The 19,065-nt window shown below is 35.5% G+C and overlaps 2 protein-coding genes across 7 annotated transcripts; both read left to right on the top strand.

Annotated features, from left to right (window-relative positions):
- The first annotated feature begins 351 nt into the window (after positions 1-351).
- Positions 352-9,465, top strand: LOC130415327 (major histocompatibility complex class I-related gene protein-like). Of its 6 annotated transcripts, XM_056740930.1 has the most exons (10): positions 354-374; positions 471-488; positions 2,839-2,910; positions 5,000-5,115; positions 5,593-5,859; positions 6,541-6,822; positions 7,112-7,414; positions 7,616-7,756; positions 7,853-7,870; positions 7,987-9,465. In XM_056740930.1, the coding sequence occupies exons 4-10, from the start codon at positions 5,067-5,069 to the stop codon at positions 8,010-8,012; spliced, it is 1,086 nt and encodes a 361-aa protein (XP_056596908.1). In that variant the 5' UTR covers positions 354-374; positions 471-488; positions 2,839-2,910; positions 5,000-5,066; the 3' UTR covers positions 8,013-9,465. The 6 variants fall into 6 exon arrangements, with proteins under 6 accessions (XP_056596909.1, XP_056596908.1, XP_056596907.1 ...); XM_056740931.1 differs by lacking the exon at positions 2,839-2,910 and having other exon boundaries at positions 352-374; XM_056740929.1 differs by lacking the exons at positions 354-374; positions 471-488; positions 2,839-2,910 and adding an exon at positions 3,086-3,256.
- Positions 9,466-13,419: 3,954 nt separating this feature from the next.
- On the top strand, positions 13,420-17,493 carry LOC130415329 (patr class I histocompatibility antigen, B-2 alpha chain-like). The gene is made up of 7 exons (XM_056740934.1): positions 13,420-13,623; positions 14,954-15,208; positions 15,988-16,263; positions 16,394-16,702; positions 16,859-16,972; positions 17,072-17,089; positions 17,200-17,493. The coding sequence occupies exons 1-7, from the start codon at positions 13,575-13,577 to the stop codon at positions 17,250-17,252; spliced, it is 1,074 nt and encodes a 357-aa protein (XP_056596912.1). The 5' UTR covers positions 13,420-13,574; the 3' UTR covers positions 17,253-17,493.
- Positions 17,494-19,065: the final 1,572 nt, after the last annotated feature.

Raw genomic sequence — 19,065 nt, 5'->3', positions numbered from 1 at the left:
GTTGTCACTCTCAATGAGAACAACATCAAGTGTAACTCAGGTATGTGTACGATACACAAGAGTTTTTTCTTAATATGGCAGATATTATAGGAGGTGTATTTCATTGTCTGCCCGAATAAATCAACAAGTTTTCTCTGTTAATGTCAGTAATTATTTGTTATTTCCATCATGTTAATATAGAGCTTCACATTACTGTATTATTCAGTGTTTAAATTGAGATGTATTATTCTGGTTTATTGCAGCTTCTGACAACATCATTGTGAAATGTTTGGTGTCCATAACCGTTGTTTTATGTGTGGTGGCTCTCACTGTCTTGGCTGTTACAAAGAGGCACATTGTGTGCAGAAAGTGCAGAGATCTTCAGCACACAAATGGTGAATTATATTTTATAAGTATGACTGCATTGTTCTAAATTACTGTGTATAATTCTGATCATTATTAAATCAATTTATATATTTTTATTTTTACAGGCTATGTGAGGGGCAATAGTAAGTATTCTTTTCTTTGACACAGAAATAAGTTCGAGCCCTTGTGTATTTTTTTGCCTTTATAAGTGTCTCACAATACTACGTCCTGTTTTATTTTATAGCCACAGATGCTGTATTAGAAATGAATAGTTGAACCACAGTTTACAGTGAATTTAAATCTGATCCTAGTTCTGAGAGGATCAGTCAGTGAAATCTAACAACAAGGTTTCGAATTGCAACCAACAGCTCACTCCACCACTCCATCTCAAAGCACTATGACGGCTGACACAACATGGTGAATTACATGCAAGGGACCTGCTATGTATGGAGATAAAAATAGCTAATATTTTCAAAAGTTATAGCATGCTTCTAAAATTATAATCCCATCCTCAATGCGATTCACTGTCCAAACCCATGCCTCCTCCAAACACATGCATGTATACGTAAATCCGTGTAACGAATTAGAAACTAAATCCATTAAATTCTACTAGAAGCATGTACATTCCTGTCCAAAAAAAAGATAGCAACCATGATATTGGTTTCAGACCCTTTGTCTGCCGGAGCTGTCTCCGTTGTGTAAATGCTGAACCGATGTTAAGTTGAGTTTTTCCCTCTTTCATGATGCAGTGTTTTTTCGTAACTCCTGAAAAACTGACTTTTTCGTTTTGTGGATTTATTTGTTGTCGGTTCAGTGATAAAATTTGATTGTTTCGCCATTCTCCCTACATTGAGACAGCGGACGTGAGCATGCTGATGACATATGATGTCTGCATGAACAGGGTGCGCAGTGTTATGCAAAATAAGTTTGTTGAAAATGTACATATGACCAGTGACAATGCTCGGCCAGAACCTTTTTATTGGGCAAAGTTTTTTAGCCCAACACCTTCACAGACAATATAATAAAACCACCATACTTCTTGATTGCTCTCAGAATGTAAAGAGATTTCCAACCAACATGACAATACATTATAAAACGGTCAGTTCTTGTCCTTGATTCTGATTGGCTGAGCGGAGTTCTAAGCCGTTATAAAATACCCCGATATTTAACGGCTGACCGCACCACATAGCCTAATTATCTTTTTACTTACTTTATTTAATGAAACCTTGCTAAGCATATCGAGTAACTTTTATAAAAGCAATAAGCCCCGCGAAGCCGTGGGTTACAGTGCATTTTACAACAGCTAAGGGGGTTTAGGCACGACGCGACAACGGCCCTTAGCTGTTATAAAATGCACTGTAACCCACGGCTTCTTGGGGCTTATTGCTTTAACATATAACTAACATGATACCACATTGTAATAATTGTTTTTTTGTTTGTTTTTTAGTAACTTCAGTTCCTAGAAGGTTTTACAGACAACACGTTACGTTAATTTAGGTTCCAGAAACTTGTTTTATTTCCAGATGTCGGATTAGTTGTTGTTCTTATTGAAAAGGGTCTCTCTTTCTGGAATCTACCACCAAGGGGTGACTGTACCGCGAAAACTAATCTTTAAGCTTTTGTTAGTCACGGGTAATGATAAAAATGCCAGAGAACATAAAATGAATGCATCAAAAACTAAATAATGTCATTAAAGCAGTCATGTGATCAGCTTCTTTGTTGATGGTTTATTTACATATTTACATTTAAATATCCGTACTGAAAATAAACTCTGTAAAACCTGTCTGAAAACATATAGTTGCAAAGTCTTTCTGACCTGACCTGAGTATTTTGTTTTCTTTTCAGTAAAATAATATATGGATACATTTTAAGAAAGTATGCTATGTAACTAGTCAAGTTCAGACATTTTCAGAAAAAATCTGTAATATGCTGCTCTATAAAATATATTTGTATAAAGTAGCTGCTTGTTTAGTTGAAATCCCATACAATTATAACATAAGCTAATAGAATATCGTGGGGAAAATAATTTGGCCTCTTAAACAATATTGCAGGGACCACACAAAGGAAAGTTATAGTAGAGCTATTGCTGTCAAAACTTAACAATTATTTATATTCCATATGTACCTGCATGATGACGTCATGCTGTAATGTACAACAAATCAACTTTGTACAACACACTTCTATGCATATCTGACACAAAACAAATGTGGTGTCATCAAAAGAACAGTTGGAGATGCATATGGCTTTCAATCGTAACATTTTACCCATGAAGAATATCAGATACCACCATCTTAACATTTTTTCTTTATATTGTGAACTACAATGACAGTAGGCAAATCTGTTCTGGGAGAACCCACACAAATGCACCTTCCAAATCAGCCAACAGGCTTCACACAAGCAGTCAAGATAAACCGCTTTTACTGTAACATCTTTGTTTGTTTGTATGTATGCTTTGACTTTTTTGTGGATGCACTATACACGCTTGTTTTACAGGCCTGCAGCTCTACCTGAGATCTCATCCGATAAACTTCAAATCGATTGGGGTGATATTTATATGAATAAAAGGTGAATTTTTGGTGGTATGATTGTATAACTTAACCTTTGTAATAAACTAATTGGCCTTAAAATAATTGATTTACACACATTTGATAACCCCAATAATTTTGTCACAATAGCCACGCCCACGTATCTGATTCTAAACGCCAAGGATTTAGTGAAATCCGATAGCTTTCGGGATTTCTAGACTCAAGCTCTGAAATGTGACCACTACTTGCGGGTAGTTAAAAGAGACCAATTTCACCATAATACGATTTGGGACGAACTAGCCATAATTTAAAATACTGTCAGATCGAATGCGAATTGGGCTTGTGTTTAAATCTCCGTTATGAACTCAAATTCGAATTATGAAAAGGTAAACACACCTTAAACTGTAGGTAAGTTAGCCTTTAGTCAGGTTCATTACAGGTGACGATGAAAACAAGCGAAAACCTTCACCAAATTTGACAGAATCATTTCGGAAGAATATCGTGTGAAGGAAACAAGCTATTCGTGCTGCTTCTGTGTATTCTCGCCTTTGCTGGTATGTATAGAGTTGAACGGTGTACCTGTGCTACGGTAGCATCGCGATGCTAAAGCCTCAAAATACCTGCGATGCTTCTCTACTTTTGTAACGGTAGCATCGTAGTACCGTAGATAATGTTGCATATGCGCATTAATATTCATTTGAACACTTACATCTGCCTTTTTGCGGTGTTTATCTCCTAAATGAATGTGTGTTTTGAATGACTCGGAAGAGATATTGATTCAAATAAGCGTTTTGAACGAGTTGCTTAAATGATTCACTTACTACTGGCCGTCTTAGTTCTGCATTTAATGTAAGCCTAATATTTCCATTTAGAAAGACAAAATTCAATGAAATCTGTCCCACGTTTGAATTAGTTCCCATGTGAAAAATGATCTAGTGTAGGCTACTTAAGTTTTTACTACAATAAACTACTAAAACTCATAGATACTAGTGTTTTTGAGTTTTACCATAGTAAATATTTAAGTATACTACAGTGTTTTTTTGTGTGCAGTGGAATTTATCCAATTCCTACAGTTAATACAACAACATATTCTAGTGCAAAGTATAATACCGTTTAATATAGTAAATGCAAAATGTTTAATCTAAATCTGTGTTTTTTATGTATAGATTTGAATTATGAACATGTCACTGCATCGTAGCTAGTAAAGTATTGTAAGACATGTTTATGGTATTGTGACAACCCAACGTTACTATGGGTTTAGGGATAACTAGTCTGTTATGAATATCGGTTTAAAACATGGTCTGGCTATGTTGAAGTTAAACGTTTTGATGGTGTGACATTTTGGATTAAGAGTGACTTCTTTTATTTTTAGATAACGGTCAGGCTTTGGTTTCACTTTTGGGACATTTGGTTCTGTGTGTTAAACTGGGTCTAAAACCACTATATTTTAATTAAGTAAAGCTAAGCACTACAGAACTGTACAATGTTGTATCTTGTATTTACATATAAGCAGTGAAAGAATCAGAATATGTGACTAAAACATTAAGTTGTCAGCAGGGATGTAACAATATCAAAAGCTCACCGTACGATATTTGATGCGATATTTAAAATGACAAATGATGACAGGAAACGTTCCATAAGCATCATCTTTGCTTAATCCTCTAATCATAACTGTTGCTTGAGCTATAGTATGAGATGGGTCAAATCACCTATTGACAGGACTGACCTTGCCAAAGATAACATCTAATATTTGTTCTAATTTTCTCTATGATAGGCCGCGAAGACCTATCGTTTCTTACCGTCATGTGTCCTAGATAATATTTAAACGATTTTGTTATTGCGATAACATGATATCGATAATATCGTAACATCCTTATTTGTCAGTAAAAGTCCAAGTACATTCATGTACATAAGTGTACTGTAAATAAGAGATTATTGATGGAACTGTTTATATTGTTCAGCCATATAGTATTTTGTTGAATATTATATTAAAAATAAAGTTTTACATAAACATCGATAGATCACTATAGCAAAAGTATGTATAACAATATTTTTGTTAGAATTATTTTATTGTTAGGAAAATTTACATTCTTACTCTTATTCTTAAAATTGACTATGTCTGTCCACAGGAATGCACTTTTTCAATATTTCTATACTGTTTTATGTTCTCCAACATAAAGAACAAAATAGAATAAAATGCGTTCTGCAGGACTTCTGCTGTTTGGGATTCATCTCGCCTTTGCTGGTAGGTAATACAGGTTTCAATTGATAGAGAAACTTAAAAGCAACCATAGGTCTAGTGTCACTGTGTTGCTTGTGTTTCATATTTACAGATCTATTTTGGATTTACTCACTTAATACCATCATATAGCAAATAGAGAACTCCAATATTCAATGTCCTCAGGCTTTATTTTTACATAAATATTCTGTACTGTACAGTATAGCTAGTGTTGTATACAGTGTTTCCAGTTTTCACACATTGTACATCCAACCTACACCCCAGAAGATTATACTAGCCCTGGTTGTACAGTATGTCTTTAGGACTTTGAGTAGTTTGTTTATTTTATTTGTAACTATAAGGTTTTTCTTTTACAATATGCTGCATAAACTCTACTGTCAGTGGATTGCCATACAATTGAAAAATCTGCAAAATCTTTAATAATGTTATATGATACTTATTTCTAAGTAATTTTACCTATATTTTCAACATTTGTGTAAACAGGAACACGCTCTCTGCAATACTTCTGCACTGTGGTATACGGAGACATTAACCTCCCAGCGCTAACAGTTGTTGGGATGGTCGATGGTCAGCAGTTCATGTACTTTGACAGCAACACAAATAAAGCTGTGCCAAAGACAGAGTGGATGACACACTTTGAAGGACCAGATTACTGGGACAGAGATACTCAGGTTGTCATTGATCGCTATAATGAACACAAAACCATCATGGAAACTATAATGAAACATTACAACCAGTCGATGTCAAAAGGTATCAGAAATCAACCAACAAACAAATGTGTGGTGATGGTTTGAAGGATCTCTCTGACACAACATGCTCAAATGCTATAGTTTCCTCATAGTATATTCTGATCTCTATACAGCAAACAACGTGGTACTGTCATGACTCTGTCCAGTGACCTAGAAAACTTGTGACAGGAAGGACAGAGTCCTGACAATAGCCTTGGCTCAGCATGGGGTAGTTTGAAAACTATAACAGGCCTTTAATATTTGTCAGTCATGCAAGTGATTTTGTCAATGTTGATAAACTTAATGATAATCGACACTTTGACAAAGAACAACATTTACAAGTTTGCTTATAGGCCACATAGAGGGGTAAATGAAAGGAAAACAATTGAATTTACTTGCTCAACACTTGAAAAGGAATGGGTCTTATGCTGACTTTGATTGTTGATTTTTCCTCTGCTTTTACAAATTTGAACCCTATGTTCAAACAAGCTTTTAGAACAATTCAAAGTGAGTAATAATCTTATGGGTGGGATTGGTTTGTTTTTTTAACCAATGGGACACTAATGGTAAATGTAAAAAAATCTCTACATGAAAATCTGTCAAGTTGGGAAAATAGAAACTTCTTCAAGTATGCTGGTGACACTGTTAGTCAGCTCCAGCCATGGCAGGTTCTAAAACATTTCATGTTGATTACTTTTCTCAGGCGTTAACACCTTTCAGATGATGTACGGCTGTGAGCTGGATGATGATGGGACCACTCAAGGAGACTTGCAGTATGGTTATAATGGAGATGATTTAATCAGTTTTGATAGAAAGACACACAAGTGGACTGCTGGAGAAATTTATCCTGAAGCTGTCAATATCATGAAACAATGGGATACGGGTGAGGCTAAAACAACATACTGGAAAGCATACCTGGAGAGCATGTGCTTTGAGCGAATAAACAAGTTTGTGAGCCACGGCAAAGACACTCTAGAGAGAAAAGGTACAAATATCAGATTCTTTGATCGTTGAAAAAACTTTACCTTGTTAGAAGGCAATGGAAGAGTATACAGTACATCCAGAATTTAATCTTTACATTTAATTCTCATTGAAATTTATTAAAATTCTGTACTGATGAGTTTTCTAGTATGAAACAATGATTTGGATATGTAAGTACTTGACAATAGGTCTTAAAACCAAATACAGAAATAATGTTATTTTCACTATATTTATGTCACTGAGAAGTAATTGTCATGTAACCCTATGATGATGAATTTCTTTCCTCCCTGTAGTTGCGCCTGAGGTGTCTCTACTGCAGAAGAACTCCTCGTCTCCAGTTATCTGTCACGCTACAGGTTTCTACCCCAAAAACATCACAATGACCTGGAAGAAAAACAGTGAGGATCTTAATGAAGATGTGGTTAGTAAAACTTTACCAAACGAAGATGGAACGTTCCAGAAGAGCATCAGTCTCTCAGTGAAGTCTGAGGAGTGGAAGAAGAATCCAGATGTCTACAGATGTGTGATTCAACATGTGGGAGCAGAGAAACAGATTGTTGTCACTCTCAATGAAAACAATACCAAGTACAACTCAGGTATGTATACAATACACAAATTTTAATTTTAATATGGCAGATATTATAGGTGTTGTCTTTCATTGTCTGCCCGAATAAATCAACAAGTTTTCTCTGTTAATGTAAGTAATTATTGGTCATTTCCATCATGTTCATACAGAGCTTCACATTACTGTATTATTGAGTGTTTAAATTGAGATGTATTGTTCTGGTTTATTGCAGCTTCTGACAACATCATTGTGAAATGTTTGGCGTCCATCACCGTTGTAGCCGTTGTTGGATGTGTGTTGGCTCTCACTGTCTTGGCTGTTACAAAGAGGCACATTGTGTGCAGAAAGTTCAGAGATCTTCAGAGCACAAATGGTGAATTATGTTTTATAAATATGACTTAATTGTTCTGAATAACTGTGTATAATTCTGATCATTATTAAATCAATTTATATATTTTTATTTTTACAGGCTATGGGAGGGACAATAGTAAGTATTCTTTTCTTTTACACAGAAATAATTTTGTCCTCTTGTGTAATGTTTTGCCTTTAAAAAGGTGTACAGTGTCTCACAGTAATACCTCTTGTTTTATTTTATTGCCACAGAAGCTGCATTAGAAATGAATAAATAAACCACAGCTTTACAGTGAACTTAGATCTGATCCTAGTTCTGAGAGGACCAGTCAGTGAAATCTAGTGGCGATGTTTGTGAACTGCAACCAACGGCTCACTCCACTCCTCCCTTTCAAAGAGGAACAAGGGCTGACACAACGTGACGAATTACAGGCAAGGAAAAAATAGCTCATTCTAAACATAAGGCTCAATATGTAAGGTCTTTATACACCTCTGAAAGCACAGTTATAATTATATTGAATTTCTTTCAACGGATAAAAAAATGAAACCCTGGTCCTTAAAAGCAAACTGTGTGTGTTTTTGCAATAAAAGTCTTAAAATGATAATTGTGAACACTACAGGGATTATTTAGTATGCTCGGCACATTTTATTCTATAATCACTACATCTCCTGCCTCCTCTTCATCTCTGTATCTGCCTCGTGTCTGAGAAAAAATATCTTTATGTGCTCAAAGCATGTTTAAAAATATTAATAATTCTTTATAGCACTAAAGCCGAACATACAAAGAGCTTAAAGAAAAATGAAAACTAGCCCATAATTTCTCAATAAATTGAATCCAAATTTCCTTACCGTCATGACATCCTGAGTATATGACTGACTTGCTTTTGCAGAATACACTCTTGAGTTATGATGAAATGCTGGCTGTCTTTGTAATGCAATAATATGTAAAATCTCAACGTTGAATCTCTTACATGTCTCAGAACCAAAAGGGTGGTATTATACTCGTGTTTCGGAGTTTCAAAAATGCATCACAAACCTTGGAAAAGTGATGATTTTATTTGACAGAAAAAAGGAAGTGATACAGATAAGATGGCATGATAGTGAGTAAATTCTGGGATACATTTAATTTTTGGATTAAATATTTATTTAAAAGTATGTTGATGTAGTACTTGATGTTTCTGAGACAATCAAGTGCCAAAAAAAGGGGAAACCATTTCAGTTGGATCTCATCTTTAGCGCTAAAGTTTACTGTGTAAATGTAAATATTCAATGCTATTTTTTTACTTGTATTACTTACTTTTCTTATTATTAAGAAGGTCTGTCTTCAGTGTGTCTACCATTAGGGGTTTTAGTATGATAAAAATGTCAGAATACGATATGTAAAATGAATGCATCAAAAAGTAATAATGTCAAAGTAATGTGATCAGATTCTCTGTTGATGGTTTATTTACATTTATTTATTTATAGTAAAAAACTGTGTAAAACCTGTCCGAAAACATGTAGTTGCAAATTAGAGCGTCTCCCTCACCTGACATAAGTGTTTTGTTTTCTGTTTAGTAAAATAATAAATGGATACATTCTATGAAAGTATGTCTCAAATGTATACAAACATTTATTGTTAAAAGTAAGCTCACTTTTACTACAAAGCCTGATGACTTAATTGTATTTTAAACTGCACTGATAACCAACATGATAACATCTAACAACTCTGAAGAACTTTTCATTTTTTAGGCTTTTGTTTTTTTAAGATATTGCAGAATCTGAGCAACTGCGCTACTCTGAAGACGTTAGATTGGTAGCAAACAAACACACTTTTGCCGTCGAACTGATGTATAAATCCAATATCGCTAACTGTAAACTGTATCTCACAGTACTTCCTCCTGTATTGTTTTATAGCAACAGATGCTGCATTAGAAATGCATAGATGAACCACAGCTTACAGTGAATTTAGATCTGATCCTGAGGACCAGTCAGTGAAATCTAGCGGCAAGGTTGCGAAATGCAACCATCTGTTCACTCCACCTCTCCATCTCGAAGCACTACGACACACAACATGACGAATGACATGCAAGGGGGCTTCTATCTTCAGTATGAAGCGTTTTTCCTGCATAGAGAAATTGGAGGCGGCCGCCTCTCGCCAAAGTTATGTATGTAGTCTTCACAAGAAATGCAGATTGCATTTAACAGACTGTCATTTGTAACTGCAGTTGCGACATTACGCCACAGTGGGGGCGCTGTTTCGTTATCAGCACACTGAGGTGCTAAGAAGAGTTGCAGAACAAGAGCCAAGTTTGTTTTGCATCAAAGTACGTTTAATTTCTTAATTTTCTTAAATTAACATGACGTAGATCATTTTAATGTCTTTAGCTGTGCAGTTGGATCTCTGAATCAGCGTATACTCTACACAGCGATGTATGAATGCACACTGTGTTCAGAACGACTCGCACACGAATGACTCATTTGAACCGATTCATTTAAACTAATGAACTTTTCATTCACTAGCGAATATAAGAGATCGTTGAATCATTCAAAGTGAACCACAGAGAATGCAATATGTGAATGAGCTTTGGTCATTTAGAAAGGCTGGTTAAATCAGTTAGCTATTGTGGGCTGAAAAGTTAGTTGAAAATGATAAAAAAGCTTTATTTGATTAAAAACATTTCTGTTTGGTTTAATAAAAGTCATGTTTTATATAACTTAATAATTGTCATTTTTATCAAATTTTATTACAACTTTTAATATGTCAAACTCAAAGTCACTTTGGTTAAGACACTTAAAGGTATGTATGGCCTATGTATGTGTAGATGATCAGGGTGGTTCCGCCTCTTTTTGAGCTGGAAAGTCCCTGAAGGTATGTAGATAAAAATAGCTCTCCAATAAAGTCATGAGTTTAATCTAGTCTATTTGTGTAAACACACTGAACACACAAATTATTTTTTGTCACAAGTATAAAAATTACTTATTGTGACATGAAATATTTAGATATTTTTGATAAAAACTGCTCTCAAATACACAATATTTTTAATATGAAGCATATGCTTTATCTCAGATTTTCCATGTCATAGAAGTATAACACATAATGTAGCTAAATTAAAAATATGCGAAAACCTCAGATATGGAGACAACATACTTCTCATACTTCTTATGATTCATATGATTGCTATCATAATGCTCATACGATACATTTAACTATTTTATTTTAAGATTCAGCTATTGCTTAACTCTTTAAAAGCCTTTATTATTAAGTTTGCTCAGGGAAAATAAATACAATGGGAGTCAATGGGGGCAAGATCTGACATTCTTCTAAATATCTTCCTGTGTGTTCAACAGAACAAAGAAACAGATGTACAAAAAAATAACAAAATAAAGAGAGGCAAACGTGGAATTATTAAATCAAAACACATTTTCAGATCCTTCAAGTTAATTAAGCTTAAGCTTATAGAAGCTTTATTAATATCGTTAATGACCAACGATTAATATAGGTTAGCAAATTATGCAATATAGATCACACCCTGTGGAGCAAACAGAGTGTGTTGACAAAGCAGATGACAGGTCGTGGAGTCAGGGGTGCCGCCAGAAATTCTGGGCCCTATGGAAACCAAAATTTCTGGGCCCCATACATTTTTTACAGATAAAATGTAACCCAATAAACATGCCCTGTATACTTGAAAAAAAGATACTTAGCACATTGCATAGTTAAAATGTCTAAAGATGAGTACAAAGCCTACAAAAACAAGAAAAAAATATAGAAATATGTACTTGTTTACATAAAAGGGAGAACATTTATTATCTCAATTGCAATATTATATGAAACATATAACTATACAACACAAGAAAAAATTTTGACAATCCAAAACATGATTAGTTTTTTACTACCTTGGTAGCTGACCCTGTTCACCTTACCTGACACTGAGAGGACTGGGTAGGAGGACGAGGTGCAGACAATAAAGCTGACTCTGCATCTGTATAAGTCACACACACACGCACGCACGCACACACACACCATATTATTTGTATTGGCCTATTCAGTTTCTATCAGCTCCGCTTGCTGTCCAAAATCAAACATTTTCTCACACCTAAAACTCTAGAAATGGCTGTCCACGCTTTTGTTGCGTCTCGTTTAGATTACTGCAATTCAATATACTGCGGTATATCTAAGCGTCAAATTGCACGTCTTCAGTTAGTTCAAAATGCTGCGGCCAGACTCCTTTTAAAGTGTCGTAAACATGAACACATTAACCCAGTTCTCAAATCCCTACACAACATAGCCCCTGTCTACCTCTCTGAACTTCTTCATCTAAACATCCCATCCAGAAGCCTACGATCCTGTGACCGGACATTGTTGGTAGTCCCGCGAGTTAGGCTTAAACGTCGAGGTGAACGTGCTTTTGCAGTGGCAGGGCCTCGACTCTGGAATGCCCTCCTCTAGAGATTAGAACGGCCCCTTCTCTGTCTGTTTTTAAGTCTCGGCTAAAAACATATCTATTTTCCTTAGTGTATTGACTACTGGGATTTGGCCATTTAAAGTTTTTAATTCAGGTTGTTTTAAGCTGTTGACTACAATGATATAGCCAATGGGGTTGTGTTTAATTTGTGCATGGTCTGTTTTTGTATATGTATAATAAATGTTTTCTCCTGTAAAACACTTTGGTCAGCCTGATGGCTGTTGTAAATGTGCTACACAAATAAAATGAACTTGAACTTAGTTTTCTTATTATGAAAAATGTAAATATCTATTTTGTAAACTCCGTATGGCCAATGGTTACTACAGACACGTTTTATTAAATTTTATATAATTTTTTTCTGGGGCATTTCATTCATGTTAAGAACGTCAAGTTTGACAGCATCGATCGTAGCAGCAGCACTGCTACTTCACAGAACACACGACACGGCAAACTAATTTTGTAATTTTTGAAGCGTGTAGATTACTTTTTGTTTTGCAAAGTTATCATCATGTGGCTAAAACAGTAGATTAGACGTTTTTAGAGGCTTCAATCTTCGCGAAGTTTCGCGCTCAGGCTCACCGTGTTCGGCTGAGGGGATGGGGGACGTGGGTGTGCAGCAGCCGCTGAATCTGTGTCTACGAGACATGATAACGTCCCGGAGACAGCAGAGATGTTATTATTGTTGGATGCAATCATAAATCAGTAATTATTTTACTAAGCTAGGCTAGCTAGATAAAAGCAGGTCATGTAGCAACAAAAATACGTTTTGGAATACAGGAATAGGGCAAGCTACCTTTCTTTATGAAAAACTGTGTGACATACTGTCGACTTTGGCGTTCTCTGTCTTCTCTTTCCTTCTTTTCTTTCCGTTTTTGATGCCCTGACTTCTGATGTGACATGCCTGCGTGTGTCACTGTCTGCGCTGCATCATAGTAAGTCCAATAAGCAAGAGACTCTACACTAGCACCGATCGTAGCTCGGAAAGGGCAGGTGGAATGAACCATTGTGAGAGGGAGGGGTGTGACTGAAACAGTAAATACATTATTTGTTTTTTAAATATTAAATCTATGGTCAAAACGGACAAAATACACATTTAGTGCACGAGAGGCCCTAGCACATTTAATGTATGTATAAAAAAGAGAAAAGAAATAGGAAAATTAAGAGGGGGTCTGCTGTTCTGGGCCCTAAATCTGCCTGGGCCCTTAGAATCGTCCTAACCTTCCACCCCTTTACGGCGCCCATGCGTGGAGTAAAAAACTGGCTGAACCTGTTTTCAAAGATATGAGATCACAGAAGGTATCATAACTCTTGGAATCAGCTCAATTACAGCTCTCAGTGAAAACCTTCAGCTGATTTGACAATCATACTTCAGAATAAAATATGTTTGAATGAAGCATGCGATCTATAGTGATTCTGCTCCTCTCGATTCCTCTCGCTTTTGCTGGTAAGTAGCTAGGACTACGTTATATGTACAGTTTAATAAATACAATGATAAGTGTTCACAACAACCAACGATAAAGAAAATGTTATGTTTAATCTAAGCGAAGAGCCAGATGCATAAAACTAAACGGATGACCTGATGTTTCTTTATAACTACGCATAGGTTTTCAATGTCCATGTTTAGTGCCGTTCGTATTATTAATAGGTCACGTTAGCCTATGTCGCGTGTTTTTTTTACTTTAAATGTAATTTACACATCACAAACCCAAATGTTTGGTGTTCGTTTCTTCTCTTAATCTGTCGAAGCGTGTTTTATTTAAGTCTGGGTCTTCTTTGGAGTTAAACGTCTTACATTTGACATTTTAGTATTACTTAAGAGACATGCACATTTTTTAAATAATTTCACCAAGAGCTCATCACTTTCGTCTCTTACCTTCAAACGAAACATCTACCCGGAGACTGATGGCGACTGATAAAACTTTGTTCTGAATATTCTTAGTAAATACGAATAAAAAGTGGGGACTGATGACATTAAAATATTTATTAAGCGTGCTTGGTAGCTGTATTACAAACAATGATATGTGTTACAAGCCTGACGTGGTACTTTAAAAAGCTTCGTTGTTTCATATACTATGCCATATTAACACATTTAAGCACAATGAAAACGAGAGACGCCATTAATATTGTTAAACCAGTTAATCATTTGGTGTTTATTATTTAGTTTTTTTCCACAATTACCTTCAGGGGGTATAGTGACGTGAATTTCCATTTGTCAGAGGTGTTGCGGGTAGTTTCTGATGGGTGAAATCCAAACAATAAAATCTTCCTCCAAATACTGCTTTATCTGATATATTCATCATATATGTGATTTTTGGTGATATTTCTGATGTTCCACGCTCATAAAATATAAGTGGATGCCTATGAACATTTACCACCAGACACGGTGAAAATGTTGTGTTTCCCCCTGATTACACAGACCTGGCTCTCTTACTCTTTGCCTGTATATATACTCATTAAGGTTTACACAATGGTAAAACACAGAATTTCGACAGATATAATGGCTCTTACGTTTTTGTATAGCAACACTAAAACGTCATGAGAAGCTTATATTGGCTAAATGTAAGGATGACTTATTTTTTTAAAGCTAAAGTAAACAGACATTTTGTTATATACATATCAAACATGTACTATTTGGTTGGGACTGTGGCATGTTGCACAGCATTTATTCACTTTAGATATTTATTTTGTTACTTGTGCTTTTAGGGTTTCTGTAAATTGTTGGAGTGCTTTTAGCGCCTCCTTAAGGTCACTCTTGTCACATGTTTGTTGTTCAGGACCACACTGTCTGAAGTACCTTTACACTGTTGCTTCTGGAGACGTTGACATCCCAGAGGTCACGGCGGTTGGATTGGTCGATGATCAGCAGTTCATGTACTTTGACAGCGACACAATGAAAGCTGAACCAAAGATAGAATGGATCAAAGCAGATCAATGGGACAGACAAACTGAAATTGACAGACGTCACTATCATGAATACAGGAACAACATGCTATTGATTAAAAATGTATTTAATCAGTCCACGTCAGAAGGTATATTGACACAAAACCTTACAAACATGCATATTTAAGCAGAAACAATGGGTGTAGCACACTGTTTAAAATATACACTCACCTAAGGGATTTTTAGGAACACCTGTTCAATTTCTCATTAATGCAATTATGGTGGTGGTGTAATGGTGTGGGGGGTGTTTTCTTGGCACACTTTAGGCCCCTTAGTGCCAATTGGGCATCGTTTAAATGCCACAGCCTGCCTGAGCATTGTTTGACCATGTCTATCCCTTTATGACCACCATGTACCCATCCTCTGATGGCTACTTCCAGCAGGATAATGCACCATGTCACAAAGCTCGAATCATTTCAAATTGGTTTCTTGAACATGACAATGAGTTCACTGTTCTAAAATGGCCCCCACAGTCACCAGATCTCAACCCAATAGAGCATCTTTGGGATGTGGTGGAACGGGAGCTTCGTGCATCCCACAAATCTTCATCAACTGCAAGATGCTATCCTATCAATATGGGCCAACACTTCTAACGAATGCTTTCAGCACCTTGTTGAATCAATGCCACGTAGAATTAAAGCAGTTCTGAAGGCGAAAGGGGGTCAAACACAGTATTAGTATGGTGTTGCTAATAATCCTTTAGTGAGTGAACAGTACCATTTTAAATACATTTTATCTAAAAATAAAACAACATGAATTATATTTTTACCTCATCATCATCAAAATGGGAGGTTGTATACAGCAGATTTAGTCAGTCAGAAAAAAGTGTCATAAAATTATTACGTTCAATGTTGTTTACTCTCCTCAGGTGTTCACACACTGCAGGTCATGTACGGCTGTGAGATAAGAGATGATGGTACCACACGAGGATTCTATGAGTTTGGTTATGATGGAGAAGATTTTATCACCTTTGATAAGAACGCACTCAACTATATTGCTGCCAATCGACAAGCAGATATCATCAAGAACAAAATGGATTCTAATAAACCTAGAGCGCAACTCTGTAAAGTATATCTGGAGAACACATGTATTGATCGGTTGAAGAAGTATATGAGTTACAGCAAAGACAATCTGCAGAGAAAAGGTAGGCAATTCATTAAAAATTAAAAAAGCCATTTAAAGTATATACGGTAAATCCAGAAGTGTAATCTTTTGTTTCAGTTCTCTAATTGTGTAATTTTATTATACTTATTATCTTTCCATCCTCTCTCAAGTTCCACCTGAGGTGTCTATTCTACAGAAGGACTCCTCATCTCCAGTTACCTGTCATGCTACAGGTTTCTACACCAGCAATATAAATATGACCTGGCAGAAAAACCACGAGGAGCTTCATGAGAATGTGGAGGTCCATGAAACTTTGCCAAATGCAGATGGAACGTTCCAGAAGCGCATCAGTCTCTCAATGAAGTCTGAGGAGTTGAATAGAGATCCAGATGTCTACAGATGTGTGATTCAACATGTGGGAGCAGAGAAAGAGATTGTTAAATTTCCTTCTAACATCACCAGGTCCAATGAGCAACATGGTATGATTCTTTTAAGTCAGAAGTTAATTATTTGAAGCAGGTTGTGATTATGCTTTGTAAAATTATATTTTTTAAGTAGCTCTCTCATATAAGGCTTTATATTACGCTTTACAGTATTAAGTGTTTAAATGCTGATACAATAAATTGTGCTGGCAGCTTCTTGGATCATCACAGTTCCTGTTCTATGTGTGCTGCCTTTTGCTGTGGCTATTATTATTGGGTGCATTGTGATGAAAAAGACCGGGCGGTTCAAGTGCCCTAAATCTACAGGTGAATTTGGTGTTATAAATTTGACTTTTACCACATTGTTCTGAATAACTGTGTCAAATAATCATTATCAACCCACCCTTTATTTCTTTTTTGTAACAGGCTATGCGCAGGGCAGCAGTAAGTATTGTTTTCTTTTACACAAAAAAATGACTTCTATCTCTTATGTAATGCTTTTAGAAGGTTTTACAGTAGGCATACCACAGTGACACCTCTTTCTGCTTTCACAGCCACAGATGAAGACTCAAAATCAGATGAACAAATGCAAAATGTTTCCTCTTAACTTATTTTTCATAATTTTGCTTGATTTTAGTTTAACATTTTAGTAACATGTTCTCATACATTTTTTTTCTCATTCATCCATAAGTCTAGTAACATTAAGTAACATTTTAAAATATCTGATGTAACAGCTGGTACATCAAAGCAAAGTTAGGTGTTAAAATATATTTATAATGGGTTTGAAGGGTATGTTGATGATTTATATATTAATGATTAATTAAAATCAATAAAATGTATTTATGTAACATTTTTGTTTTTTAACAATTAACCTCAATTTTGGTTCCCATGCAGGCAAAGAAGCTTACAAATCGTACGGAACAATATTTTTTGAAAATCAAAAACATTTTCTATGAAGTTTTGGTTTAGGGGTAGAAATACACAGTTTGTACAGTATAACAATCATTATGCCTATGGACCGCCCCACAGAGATAATAATCCAGACGTGTGTGTGTGTGCACTGTGTGTGTTTTACAGGTTTAAACAACATGCAGATATAATTAGTTTATTAATGGGAAAGCTTGTAAATATGCTTGTTTTTCTTTTCAGATGGACTCTAAAATAGACCGTCCTCTTTCTCTATAAAGTTAGTGTGTGAGAGCTGCATGTAAGGTGCATACTCATATATGTCAGAACATGCTCAGGTTTAAAATTAATGAATCGAGCGGTGCAGGAGCTGATGCAGTTCTGATGCGCTCCTCACTTATATAAACACCTTTGAGAAGAAATAAAGATCTTCAGAAATAGAAGTCTTATAGAGGGTGAAGGGATATATTTATGCAAAATTAAGGTAAATAACATGATATAAACTCCTTTTTTTATTAACTTTTTCTGCAAATCTTAAAATGAGCATTGACAACACAATAAAAACTTTCACAAGATCTCATAAAAAAATGTAAAACAAGAAAAGTTTTATTTATGCCCCCCGTTCACACACAATTAACTAATTATTGGTTTTACTAGGCCTATGTTTTTGGGACAGACTATGAAATGTTGTCTTTTGCATGTTAAATTCTCAATTAGCTTTTTATTTTCTGTTTTCCAATATTAGCTTTTCATAGATTTTTATCTATAGGCCTAAAATGAAACTTTTTGTTTTCTACTTTGTAGAAAGATGTATGATGACTAAATCAAAATTTAAGCTTGATATTTGTCTATCCTCAGGAACACAATACATTGTCGTGTCGTGAGGCATAATACTGTTTTATATATTTCATCAGATTACAGCATTTGAACACAAAGAGCACAAACGCAGTGAAATTCATGCCAATCACAGGTTGGAGATATTGTAAGATGCACCCTGAGATCTGCATTAATCATCATCATTTTTTTTTCAATTTAACCACATGATGGTCACTTCGGGCTCCCATGATTCTTTGCGCAGATTCTTTGCGTGGGATGATGAGGCAGAAGGGCACTTCAAGAAACAGTTGTTTGGTCACTTACACCTTTTAACCCTTCAAAGCTCACACTCCGGAGGGAAAACCATTCGAAGGGCTTTAGGGCATAGGGATGAGCCCTTCGTACAAGATTAAGTTCAAGTAAAAGTGTTGTTTGTAATTATTACGTAAATCTTATTGAAAAATATCCTGATGTTTAACGTAAGGAGTTGTAACTATATCTATTTACTTAAAACAATATTAGGTAGACGTTAACGTTTTGTTTTAATTTATGAGATAATGTTACTGAATTAGTGAAGAACTATCTCAATTCATTTTCTTTTAGAATGTGAAAAAAATTAGTTTTACTGGCTCTGTGTTTTGGGCTGTTGTTTTTTTATACAAATTGTTGCTTAACACTATTTATTAGGAAGTTGGAAT

The sequence above is a fragment of the Triplophysa dalaica genome, chromosome 25, assembly GCF_015846415.1.
Source record: "Triplophysa dalaica isolate WHDGS20190420 chromosome 25, ASM1584641v1, whole genome shotgun sequence".
NCBI lineage: Eukaryota > Metazoa > Chordata > Actinopteri > Cypriniformes > Nemacheilidae > Triplophysa > Triplophysa dalaica.
The sequence above is the reverse complement of the archived record's forward strand: the minus strand, read 5'-3'. Positions and strand labels throughout refer to the sequence as shown.

What these genes read in the sequence shown, in the direction of transcription:
- LOC130415327 (XM_056740931.1), top strand. Translation starts at nt 5,067, where the DNA reads ATGCGTTCTGCAGGACTTCTGCTGTTTGGGATTCATCTCGCCTTTGCT. An exon ending in CAACCAGTCGATGTCAAAAG is followed by an intron (nt 5,860 to 6,540) that starts GTATCAGAAATC and finishes TACTTTTCTCAG; the next exon opens with GCGTTAACACCTTTCAGATG. An exon ending in CAATACCAAGTACAACTCAG is followed by an intron (nt 7,415 to 7,615) that starts GTATGTATACAA and finishes GGTTTATTGCAG; the next exon opens with CTTCTGACAACATCATTGTG.
- LOC130415329 (XM_056740934.1), top strand. Translation starts at nt 13,575, where the DNA reads ATGCGATCTATAGTGATTCTGCTCCTCTCGATTCCTCTCGCTTTTGCT. An exon ending in TAATCAGTCCACGTCAGAAG is followed by an intron (nt 15,209 to 15,987) that starts GTATATTGACAC and finishes TACTCTCCTCAG; the next exon opens with GTGTTCACACACTGCAGGTC. An exon ending in CAGGTCCAATGAGCAACATG is followed by an intron (nt 16,703 to 16,858) that starts GTATGATTCTTT and finishes TTGTGCTGGCAG; the next exon opens with CTTCTTGGATCATCACAGTT.